At 43.9% G+C, this 12,542-nt stretch overlaps 1 protein-coding gene across 1 annotated transcript in view; it reads right to left on the bottom strand.

The window, feature by feature from the left end:
• CDC16 (cell division cycle 16) overlaps window positions 1-12,542 on the bottom strand; it is an 85,801-nt gene that overhangs the window by 34,049 nt on the left and 39,210 nt on the right. Inside the window, exons 2-4 of the mRNA XM_077296565.1 lie at window positions 3,194-3,248; window positions 1,479-1,576; window positions 747-785 (exon numbers count right to left, since the gene is read on the bottom strand). Of these exons, the coding sequence (XP_077152680.1) occupies window positions 747-785; window positions 1,479-1,576; window positions 3,194-3,248 (192 nt within the window). The remainder of the gene's footprint in view (window positions 1-746; window positions 786-1,478; window positions 1,577-3,193; window positions 3,249-12,542) is intronic.

The raw sequence follows: 12,542 nt of genomic DNA, 5'->3' as shown, positions 1-12,542 counted from the left end.
CTTTCGCCAATTGTGGGAATCCTAAAAGTCATAACTTCATCAATATGACATTGACGGCATATCCTAATAATAGGCATTAGATGTTAAGACCCACTAGGATCCTTCACACAAAACTACTCCTTTAGGTATTCTTGTCAGCAGTCCATTTGATACACTGAATGTAGGGTAATGCTGTACAAACTTTTCAGTCAAGTAAAGCATACCCCTGTAAATGGAGCGGTAGTCAATAATGCGCACTGTCGCTCCATTCATTCTTACGGGACAGCTGGAGATAGCTGAGTGTTACACTCAGCTGGTCTTTGCTACTCCAATAAGAATGAATGGAGCAGCAGCGCTCATGATTGACTACTGCTCCATTCACAATTCACACGGGGCTCTCCAGAGTTGGGATTGTGGGGGACCACGTGGTCAGACCCCCAGCAATCGGGCACTTATTCCGTATCACATGCAAGCAAAACTTGTGACAGACTGCAATTCACAACTGGCCACTGGGTGGCCAAACATAGCATATGCAACTCATGATATAACAGTCGCTCAAAATCATATTTATTTTCAAAGCTAGTCAACTTACTCCGCATCTATGGATCTGAATAGCCAAGAGAAATGTCAGGGGGACACATCTGTAGCATTTACTTGCTGTCAACATGTGGTATATGACCAAATGGGCACCACCTGTGTCACCCAACCCTAAGCATAATGTGGTCATTTACCTAGAGGGGAAAGTGGTGTATTTTGATAATACTTACATGACACCGAGCAGCAAGGTAGCGACATGCCTCATACGCCTATTGAAGAAAACGTATAAAATACGTATGAGCAAGAAACACGATAGACATCATGTACTGCACCAATTTTCTCGTCACAATAAAGGTGAAAGTCGCCACCGGATTTATCTAACAGTTGATCATCTCCTTGAGATGAAGAAACTAACTTATCAAAATTTTATAAGTATGGCACAGAGCGATCGACGTACTACTCAGCACTATTACAAGTCCAGAAATCACTCACTATGATCGTAAAAAATAAATTCACAGTTGAACAGTACACTCTGTGCTAGGAATGAATCTTCACCACACCAGTGTAGATATATATTTAATTTCACAGAGCTTTACACACATTATCAGCACTGTCCCCATTGGGGCTCATAATATAAATTCCCTATCGGTACATCTTTGGAATGTAGGAGGAAACCCACGCAAACACGGGGAGGACATACAAACTCCTTGCAGATGTCCTTGGTGGGATTTGGACCCAGCACCCCAGCACTGCAGGACTGTAGTGCTAGCCACCGTACTGCCCACTGTTTGTTCTTAAAATGTGGGAGCAGACCCCTGCAAACTTCCTAACTCCAAAACAACGCTGCAAACCTCTGCAAAATGTATTGCCATTTCTCAACAGATTGCCAGTAAATGTAATGCAATTTTTGAAAGCCATTACCTGGGAATTCGAGAATTCTCAAAATGAAAAGTAAAACTTACCTTATCCAATTTTCTTGAGCGCAGTGCATGTGAGGCTCTGTGATACTGAGCAGTCAGATACAGACATTGTGCAAGCCAATAAATATCTTGTGGTTCCTCTAGAACAAAGAAACAATGAACACAATGTTAGTATACATCTGGTAGATAATAGAAAAAAAATTATTCAGCCCTAAAAAAAAAAAAAAAATTGCACATATGGTTGTGCCATAGGCCACTGACAATGCAGCTTCTAATAGAGGTCCAAGGTCCAAGCATCCATCATGGGGGAGCCTAAAGACAGGGCTGTATGGATGAGCTTTCCGCTGCCCCTAAACCTGTGTATTTATCTATGTATTGTAGTATCAGGGTGTTACGTCTCAGGGTCACACTGCGCTCTGCGTAAATCAGAAGTGACTGTTACAATGTAATCCTGTGGGGCGTCAGAACGAGACTCCATATGCTTACATTGTAAAAGAGACTTCTTGCTCACATATAGAGGCACAGGGACCCGGAGAGTCAGAAGAGTGGTGACGTCACAGAAGATGACAGTAGGTGAATATATTAACACACTGCAGTCCACCTACATTCAGATTTAGGCCACGTTCAGATGTTCCGTATTTTACCTCAGTATTTGTCAGTCAAAACCAGGAGTGGGTGATAAATACAGAAGTGGTGACGTGTTTCTATTATACTTTTCCTCCGATTGTGCCACTCCTGGTTTTGTCTTATAAATATGGAGGTAAAATACTGACCAAATAATGTACATGTGAACGTGGCCTTAGAGGAAAAAAGTTCATGGGGATTCCTTTTTAAAAGGAACCTGTCAGGTTTGATAATGCTAGTAACCTGTGGACGTGGGGTTAATCTGCGAGATAATAGCATTATGAAGGTGCCTGGTTCCTGTACAGAAAGTCCGGCACCCAGGGGAAGAAAAAAAAAAAAAAAAAAGAAGAAGAAAAAGATTCTGACGGCCACCTCGAATGTGACTAGAGAGACACATCAGGGGAAAAAAAATTACTCAGATTTCTGTCCTCTTGGTCATGGCAGTAAAGAGTCCGAATTTTGCCTCCTAATGGCTGCTCTCTCCAGCAGTTTTAACACTAGTACCCCGTGTAAAGGCCCCGTCTCACTTAGCGACGCTAAAGCGATCCCGACAACCATACGACCTGTCAGGGATCGTTGCTGCGTCGCTATGTGGTCGCTGGTGAGATGTCAAACAGTGAGATCTTCCCAACGACGTTGTGTCGTGTCGTTGGTCGTTGTGACCCTGTCACATGGCAACTATTATGACGATTCAGACCTCGATGAGGGACGTCCTGTGTGAACGAGGTCGTTGGTAAGGTGTCAAACACAGCGATGTGTGCTACCCAGCGGGACCTCAACGATCAAAAAAAGGTCCAGGCCATTCCGACACGACCAGCGATGTCACAGCAGGGGCCTGGTGTCACACATAGCGAGATCGCTACTGAGGTCGCTGTTGCGTCACAAAACTTGTGACTCAGCAGCGATCTCGCTAGCGACCTCGCTTAGTGTGACGGGGGCTTTACTCATCTATGAAGTGATCTTCACAAAGGACACTATTGTTTCTTATTTTACCACACGGCTGGCAGAAGTCAAACTATAGAAGTATCGGAGAAAGGATTGGCAAAGTGTAATAGCTGGTGAGTGATTCAGCAAATCCTGACTTACATAACATACAGAATATTACTGATAATGGCAAAAACAAAGAGCCTTACCATGAGATAAAGAAGCAACCTTATCTGCCCAAAATAAGGCACTCTGGTATTGTTGCTGCAAGACAAAATTATTTGACATGTTTACCCATAAAGATACAGTACGTAACACACATATTATACCAGCTACAGAATGCATTATTGTATTACAGCAGCTCCGAACAATTCTATTGGTAAAGAGGATTTTGGGAAATACAAATTGATGGCCGATTCTTAACATAGACTATCAGAGAGTGTGTCAATGTTTATCCAGGCACAGTGATTTATCCAAGACGGATACTGGTGCCCTACTCAAGTACTGCTGATATGAATGGGAGCTGAGCTGCAGTACCTGTGAATAGCCACTATACAGTGGACAGCGCCGTGCTGTTTCAACTCTGTAAGGAGAGTTGCACACTAGCGTTTTGCTGAGCTGCGGACTTCCTCCGTGAAGCCCCGTCCATGGCAGCACCTCCGCCGCTCAGCTCCTCCGCATGCGTCGTTTTGATGATGCAGAGAAAAAAAGAAATTTGAATCAGCTGCGTTCACCACGGGTTGCCGCATCGTCAAAACGTCTATGCGGAGGCATCCGCATACATCCGCACGACCTGCGTACCTAATGTTAAAGATAGGTACGCAGGCCGCATGCGGACGTGGGCGAAGCTGAGCGGCGGGGCTTCACGGAGGAAGTTCGCAGCCCTCCGCAGCTCAGCAAAACGTTAGTGTGAAACTAGCCTAAACTGCGTCCAGCGGGAGTTGCATATAGCTAATCCAATATCTATGACCTATCCTTTGGATGCAACATCAGTATCAAAGTTCTTGAAAACTTCTTTTAGAATTAGCAAAAAATAGAGATGGGCATGCCCGTGGATGTTTGCGTCCGTCAGGTTCAGCCGAACTTTTACAAAATTTTTTAGTTCGGGTACCCATTCAAGTCAATAGGGGACTCGAACAGCCGATGGTTCCCAAGCTTTCCTCTACAAGTGACAGCTGCTGGGTATCGTGGACCACTGCAGGTGTTCATACTGTCACATGAGGATAGATTGTGAGCCAGCAGCTGTGACCGATGGTGGCAAGCTTACCGCCGGTCAGGCGCTGGCTGATGACTACTACTGTCATCATTGTGCGCCTGGTCTCGCTGATGGCAGCAAGACCAGGCGACGCTGATGAGAGTATTCATCACCCAATTGCCAGTGCATAGTGGTAGCTTTACTGCTATCCACAGGCGCCGGAGACAAAGAAGATGAATGTGGATTATTTTGTTTTGATCACTTGATTAATAAATTGGTGAACGAGGGCTAGTGTCGGAGTCTTTAATAAAATATAGGGTTTTCTTTTCTGTGTGCGCTTATTTATGTTTACTACTGGGTTAGTAATGGGGGTGTCTGACACTTCTCCATTACTAACCCCTAAAACAATTACCACGATTGCCATCGCACCAGGGTAATAGGGAAGAGGTGAGGCTAAGCGCCAGAACTGACGCAACAAATAGGATACTCCACTTCTGGGGCAGCAACAGGACCAAACCTGTCTGCTTTTCCTTAGCTGGTTATTAAAAATAGTGAGGACCCCAAGCCATTTTTTTTCTTTTATTTCTAATAAATGAATGAATGAAAAAAAAAATTATGTGGGGTCCCCTCTATCTACTATATGATTGTCTAAGGGGTACTTCCATCTTTCTGTCTGTCCTTCTGTCACAGATATTCATTGGTCGCGGCCTCTGTCTGTCATGGAATCCAAGTCGCTGATTGGTCTCGCCAGCTGCCTGTCATGGCTGCCGCGACCAATCAGCGACGGCCACAGTCCGATTAGTCCCTCCCTACTCCCCTGCAGTCAGTGCCTGGCGCCTGCTCCATACTCCCTGCAGTCACAGCTCACACAGGGTTAATGCCAGCGGTAACGGACCGCGTTATGCCGCAGGTAACTCACTCCGTTACCGCCGCTATTAACCCTGTGTGACCAAGTTTTTACTATTGATGCTGCCTATGCAGCGTCAATAGTAAAAACACCTAATGTCAAAAATAATAAAAAAAATAAAAAATCATTATATACTCACCTTCCGCCGCCTTTCCCGCTCCTCGCGATGCTCCAGTGACCGCTCCATGCAAGTGGCAGGTTCAGGTGGCAAGGATGGTATGGCGAGAAGGACCTGCCATGACGTCACGGTCATGTGACCGCGACGTCATCACACCCTGGGACCGGAAGCTGCCGCCTGCACCGCACACAGGCGACAGAACTACAAGGGGCCCTCGGAAGGTGAGTATTTATTTTTTAACCTGTGACATACGTGGCTGGGCAATATACTACGTGGCTCTGTGCTGGATACTACGTCGCTGTGCAATATACTACGTGGCTCTGTGCTGTATACTACGTCACTGGGCAATATACTACGTGGCTGGGCAATATACTATGTCGCTGGGCAATATACTACGTCGCTGGGCAATATACTACGTGGCTGCGCAATATACTACGTGGGCTGGGCAATATACTACGTGGGCTGGGCAATATACTACGTGGACATGCATATTCTAGAATACCCGATGCGTTAGAATTGGGCCACCATCTAGTTTTTAATAATTAGCCAAGGGAAAAGCAGACAGCTGAGAGCTGGTCGTATTATGCTGGGAAGGGCCATTATCCATGGAGCTTCCAAGCCCACTAATATCAGCCCGTTGTCTGCTTTGCCTTTGCTGGTTATTAAATATGAAGGGGGGCTAAAAAAAATGACATGAAGTTCCCCTATTTTTAATAACCAGCTAAGCCATTCAGTCAGCTGGGGGCTGATATTAATAGGCTGGGAAGGTGCCAATATCCATGGCCCTTCCCAGCCTAAGAAAATCAGATCCCAGCCACCCCAGAAATTGCACATCTATTCTGGCACTTAGCCTCGGCTCTTCCCGACTGCACTGGTGCGGTGGCAACCAGGGCAATGGTGGGGTTGATGTCAGCTGTGTAATGTCCGCTGACATCAAGACCACAGGTTAGTAAGGGTTAGCTAACCAAAGCAGACAGCTGGGGGCTGATATTAATAGACTGGGAAGGGTGATGGATATTGGCCCCATCCCAGCATGATAACACCAGCATGATAAGACCAGCTGTCTGCTTTCCCTTGGTGGATTATTAAAAATAGGCCTCCCCCTTCACACCTGCCCCCAAGTCATTTTTCACATTTATTTTTTAGTATTTTGATTTATTAGTAATAAATAAATGGAAAAAACGGCGTGAGGTCCCCTCTATTTTTCATAATCAGCTAAGGGAAAGCAGACAATTCCAGGCTGATATTATTAGGCTGGGAATGGCCATGGTTATTGCGCCATTCTCAACCTACAAATATCAGCCTGCAGTCACCCTAGGAATGGAGCATCATATTTGATGCACCAATTCTGGCACTTTGCCCGACTCGTACTGCTTGCCCTGGTGCGTTTCCAAACAAAGTACTATTTTGGAGTAGTGAAGGTGCCACCAAAAATTTTTTTTCCAGCGATTGAAAAAAAATGTAAAGAATTAATGTTTACGTTTTCTTAAAAAATATTATCATTTGTTTATAATTTAGTAAAATATGAAAAATAATTTTAAAAGGTTTGGCATTTCCACTTTTAAACACTAGGGGGAGCAGCTAATGAAAGCAGGGTGACAGCAGCACAGGAGAGCAGTGTGCTGGTCTATGGGGGGGCACCATGTTCAGTGTGCGGAGCAGCCAGGGATTGTACATAGAGCACTGTCTTTTATACACATGGATGGACCGTCTGCTCCACAGAAATCCAGGAAACATTTCTGCGGATTGATGGCTTGTTCTGATCCAGACTTTGCATGCAAAGACCCCATTCCCCTCCTCACATCCTGTCTTCTCCATCCTGTCCTGGCAATGTGTGAAAGCGAGGCGACAGGCGCAGTCCGGGGTGACGCTGGGAAGGAAATGTAGCCATATAGTAACGATAAAAATTAGACCCCTCTCTTCAGCTGCCTCACCAGCCCTCCCCTGACTGCACCTAACTGGAGGTCATGCTGCCCCCTCTATTACCCCAGACCCGTGTGCAGGTGCTCAACCAGAACCACCCTAGAATGGGTCCCCTTTATGAAGATAATACCGCCACAGTGTTCTCACATAATACCGCCATATACATCAATACCGCCATATATATCACACATAATACTGTCCTATAGTTCTCACATAATACCATCATATAGATTGCAAATAACGGCGCCATAGTGTTCTCACATAATAACGCCATATATATCACACATAATACTGTCCTATAGTTCTCACATAATACCATCATATAGATTGCAAATACCGATGCCAGTGTTCTCACATAATACCGACATATAGATCTCACATAATACCGCCATATAGAGCACACAATACTGCCATATAGAGCACACATAATACTGTCATATAGATCACAAATAACGACGCCAGTGTTCGCACATAATACAGACATATAGATCTCACATAATACCGCCATATAGAGCACACATAATATCGCCATATAGATCTCACATAATACCGCCATATAGAGGACACATAATACCGCCATATAGAGGACACATAATACCGCCATATAGAGCACACATAATACCACCATATAGAGCACACATAATACCGCCATATAGATCTCACATAATACCGCCAGTGTTCTCACATAATACTGCCATATAGATCACACATAACGGGGGAGAGGAGTGCATAGGAGAGGATTAGATACACAGCTCAGCAGTCAGTATCACACAGGACAGTATTAGATACACAGCTCAGTCAGTATCATACAGGATAGGATTAGATACATGGCTCAACCATCAGTATCACAAAGGATGGCATTAGATACACAGCTCAGCAGTCAATATCACACAGGGGAGGATTAGATACATGACTCAGCAGACAGCATCACACAGAAGAGGATTAGATACACGGCTCAGAAGACAGTATCACACAGGACAGGATTAGATACACATCTCAGCACAGTATCACACAGGGTAGGATTAGGTACATGGCTCAGCAGACAGTATCACACAGGAGAGGATTAGATACACAGCTCAGCAAAGTATCACACAGGAGGATTAGATAAACAGCTCAGTTAGTATCACACAGGATAGGATTAGATGCATGGCTCAGCAGACAGTATCACACAGGAGAGGATTAGATACACAGTCAGCACAGTAACCCACACGGGAGGAGATAACTGCTCAGAGTCAGCACCACAAAGGATAGGATTAGATTCCCTCTCCCCCTCCCCACTGATACTTACTTCACTGCTCCGCTGCTGGGTCCTTTCTCCCTCCCGTCCTTGGTCTCCTCCTCCTTCTCCTCCTCCTATAAAAGCAGGGCTCCTGCGATTATACTGGGAAACTGGAGCTCACAGATGCACTGTGAGCTCCAGGAAGATGGCGCTGATCTCCTGCCTCTGCTGTGATGTGATCAGGGGGCGTGGCCAGATCACAGCAGGGAGCAGCACAATGTAAACTATACGGTCGGACGCCGACTGCAGATGTCTATTCCCAGGGCTGCCGTATTTGCAGAGTGTAAGTGTCGTGCAGCTACACTTACACTCCTGCAAAGCAAAATGGCGGCGCCCAGTGGCTGAAAAAAGAATAATAAAAAAAATGTTAAAGTTAAAAAATGTAAATTTGTATTAAAAATAATTGTTTATATAAACAATCATTTTTAATACAAAAAATAACATGCGGCACCTTCCCTTTAATGCTTAATCTGGCATATTCTAGACCTACATAGGTCAAAGGGATCCAAGGTTCAAAGTGGAGTATGGAGAAAATCCCCATAACAGGATATAAGTAGCATGTCCTCTACTGTCCTCTATTTGCATCAGAATCCGTTTTCTAAATTCACGTATGGTCTTACCCACACACATTTTAAAACATGAACATTTAGAGAGGTAAACAATGTCCTCATTACAACAATTAGTAAGTCTTCTATTATAATAAACTTTTCCAGTTGTATCGCTACTAAATTTGTTCTCCTTAGCACCGAAATCACATGCTTTACATGACCCACACTTGAATGTAGCTGTAAACGTTGTTCTACCCCGCCATGCGGGATCTGGTCGGTCCACCTGAAGGTGACTGTGGACCAGGCGGTCTTTTAAGTTCCGCCCCCTACGGTAACTTACCGACGGTCTACGTGTAATGGCCTCCTTTGTATCGGGATCAAGTTTTAAAACGTCCCAATAAGTCCTAAGGACATCCATCACCTCACTAGAGCTTTCATCACATGTCCCAATCAGACGTATCAAACCATCCTTTTGATATCTATCTCTAAGCACCAACTAAGATGTTCTGTTGGCTGCCCTAGCGTGGCCGTTTTTAATAGATTCATCAAAAGAGGTTATCCCAAGAATGTATCACCCAATTCCCCTGTTCTATTCTCGAAATCATTGAGCGAAGAGCAGTTACATCTCAGCCTTAAAAACTGGCCTTTGGGGTTGCCTCTTTTAAGTGGTAGAGGGTGATGACTTTGCTACTGAAGAAGGCCATTCGTGGCCGTTGGCTTTCTAAACAGAGGTGTCATAAGAAAGCCAGAGGAGTTAATGCAAATAGAAATGTCCAGAAATGAAATCTGACGTTCATGTATGGTGGAAGTTAGCCTCAGCCCAATATTGTTTGTTTAGCCTCAGGTTTAAATACTATCAAATTGTTTCACAGTCCCGGTCCATAATGAGGACGTCGTCTATATATCGTACCCAAAGGGGTACCTTAGACGTCCTTACCTCATTCATCTCCTTAAAGACCGGGACTGCTTCCCATCAGCCCAGGAATAGAATTGCATATGTGAGAGCACAGCGGCTCCCCATCGTAGTACTCCTGACATGGTGAAAGTAAAGTATGTCAACCAAAAAATAAAATTAAGTTAAAAAATGAACTTTAGAAGGTCCGTGTCAAACTCATTATGTCTCCCGAGGTGCATTCTTCTCGTCTGCAGGAATTGTCTCACTGCTTCACAGCCCACCTGATGTGGTACTGAACTGTAGAGTGCCTCTACATCGAGACTAGAGATGAACACTCCCTCTTCAATCAGCAGATCCTCCAATGTCCTGAGGACGTCCATCGTGTCTCCGACATAGGAAGAGAGGGCTAACAAAAATGGTCTTAAAATTGTATCGACATATGTGCCAATGCCCTGTGTAACACTTGCTATGCTCGAGACATTAGGACACCCCCTGAGAGGAGTTCAACCATTATGGATCTTAGGGAGTCCATAAAAATTTACAGTAGTTGGGTCCTACCGGAGAACTTCATAACAATCACGATCTGATATGTCGAGACATCTTTTTATATAGAGGTTTGTCCATGACAACAATATTGCCCCCCTTTATCAGAGGGTTTCAATAAAATAGTGGGATCTTTCTCCAACTTGAGAAGGGACTGCATTTCTACACGCGTTAGGTTAGCATTCCAGAAGCAGAGTCACCATTTCCTCGCAGATGTGCATTTGACTCGAGCTGAAATTCGGTGGTGCCCTACTACTTTCGGGTCTTAGTGTTGTAAAGGGACCATCACCAATGATACCCTGTACCTCACGCCATAAATCCTCCAAAAGTATTAGATTAGGCGCCTCATTTTCAGGAACACCAACATCCCTACATTTACTCTGTTCGTTCTGTTTAAGAAACTTGGCCCACCTCAGCTTCCTTGTAAAGAGGGCAACATCCTTTGTCCACTCAAAATTGTCACATTTTGTTGTTGGTACCAAGAAAGTACCCCTAGAAAGTAGAGCCAACTATTCCCCAGTGAGATCCCTTGTAGACAGATTTATTATTCTTAGATCATCATCTCTTTTGAATCTGATGTTCCGATCATGACCCTCAATGCACTGAGTAACAGGTCCCTCATTTTCTCTCTCACGTTAGTTTATCCTCCGTTGGTGTTAATTTCTTCTTAGGTATAGCCCCACTTGTTTGACTTTCTATATTAAAACCTCTTTCAGGTCCAGTCAACTGTAGTGTCTCAAGGTACCCCTTGGCCCCATGAGAGCCATCGTCATTTAGATAGTTTTCTTTCTTTCAGCAACCTCACTGGTGCCAAAGGGAGTCCCCATGCTGATGACTAGTTCCGGGGCATGACTGCTTGTCCAATGATTGTGTATTATACTCAAATCTATTTCTACTCCTATCCATAGCCCTACCTCTACCCCTACTTCTGCCTCTAGTTTGTAATCCTCTCTCAATGTCTAAGGTCTCGTAATCATATGATGAATCACCCCTTCCTCTCGTTAAGATTCTGTGGGTCGTAAGCCCTATTCTCGATGAAGTCCGCCCGAGTATCTCTGAAACTGATAATGTTTTCTCCCTTTAATAAATTATGTAAACTTCTCTATATTTAGCTGGAGAGCTTTTTCTTTTTTTCCCCCAAATTCTGACTGATGAGAATCTCTTTCCTTGTTCAATTCCTTCCTTGTACAATTGCTTCCTTTAATGATTTTCCACTTTGTTCTAAAAGCAACCGCTCTTCTTTTAATAGTATAGAAATAAACCTCAGCGAACTTTCCGTGGCCGCCTTCTCCCACTTCGCCACCTAGGTTGCTGATCGCAAACCTTTTATTTGGGACCAGGGGTATACGTAGTCCTCTTGGGACAATTCTATGCTGTAGATAGTTTTGTAGGCCCTGAACCTCCCACCAGGTGCGTATATAGTCTTTATAACCTGAAGTTATTTAACAGCTAGATTCATAGACACTGGGCCTGTATCTGTGGGTAAATCTTTATCTGAGAAAACATTTTTAGCTTCCTCTAACCATCTATCCTGTTTACATTAGATGACAGACAACCTGCCACTGATTGATCTAAAGGGTGAAGAGGATTCACGTATCACTGAGGGCACCCCAAAGCCCATTTTTTGTACCACTAAATAAACAAAATCACTGAATGAGATGGAAAAAAAATAATATAAAATATAACTTATTGATTGCTAAATAAAATTAATAAATGTAACCACCGTGCTTGTGTGTAGTCTATCCACCTTTCCCCTGATGACAATCAAACCAGGGTATTATAGTGGATACTAACAAAGTCTAAAATAAGGCAATAATAAATCCTACAGAGATATCTTATCACACATAAATACCCCCCACACTGTATCTACAGTGGAGAGGGATAATCCATATGATATTCCATTATTGAGGAAAGCACCTTGGGAATATTGCACTGAGCCCTTAATTCAATAAGCTAATAGTACGTCAATTATTAAACTTTACTGAAAGACCCTTCCTACATTATGGAACATCAGTTTAGTAAAGTGCTTAGCCTATTGCACATTGTCCTCATTGGGCATATGATAATTGTATGTGATAGTCTAACCAATTAGCACAATCTAGTCCCAATCCCTTGAATTGCACATCATCCTCTTTGTATATATAGTGATC

Source organism: Ranitomeya variabilis, chromosome 3 (assembly GCF_051348905.1).
Source record: "Ranitomeya variabilis isolate aRanVar5 chromosome 3, aRanVar5.hap1, whole genome shotgun sequence".
NCBI classification, from domain to species: domain Eukaryota; kingdom Metazoa; phylum Chordata; class Amphibia; order Anura; family Dendrobatidae; genus Ranitomeya; species Ranitomeya variabilis.
This window is presented reverse-complemented; position numbering and strand designations above follow the sequence as displayed.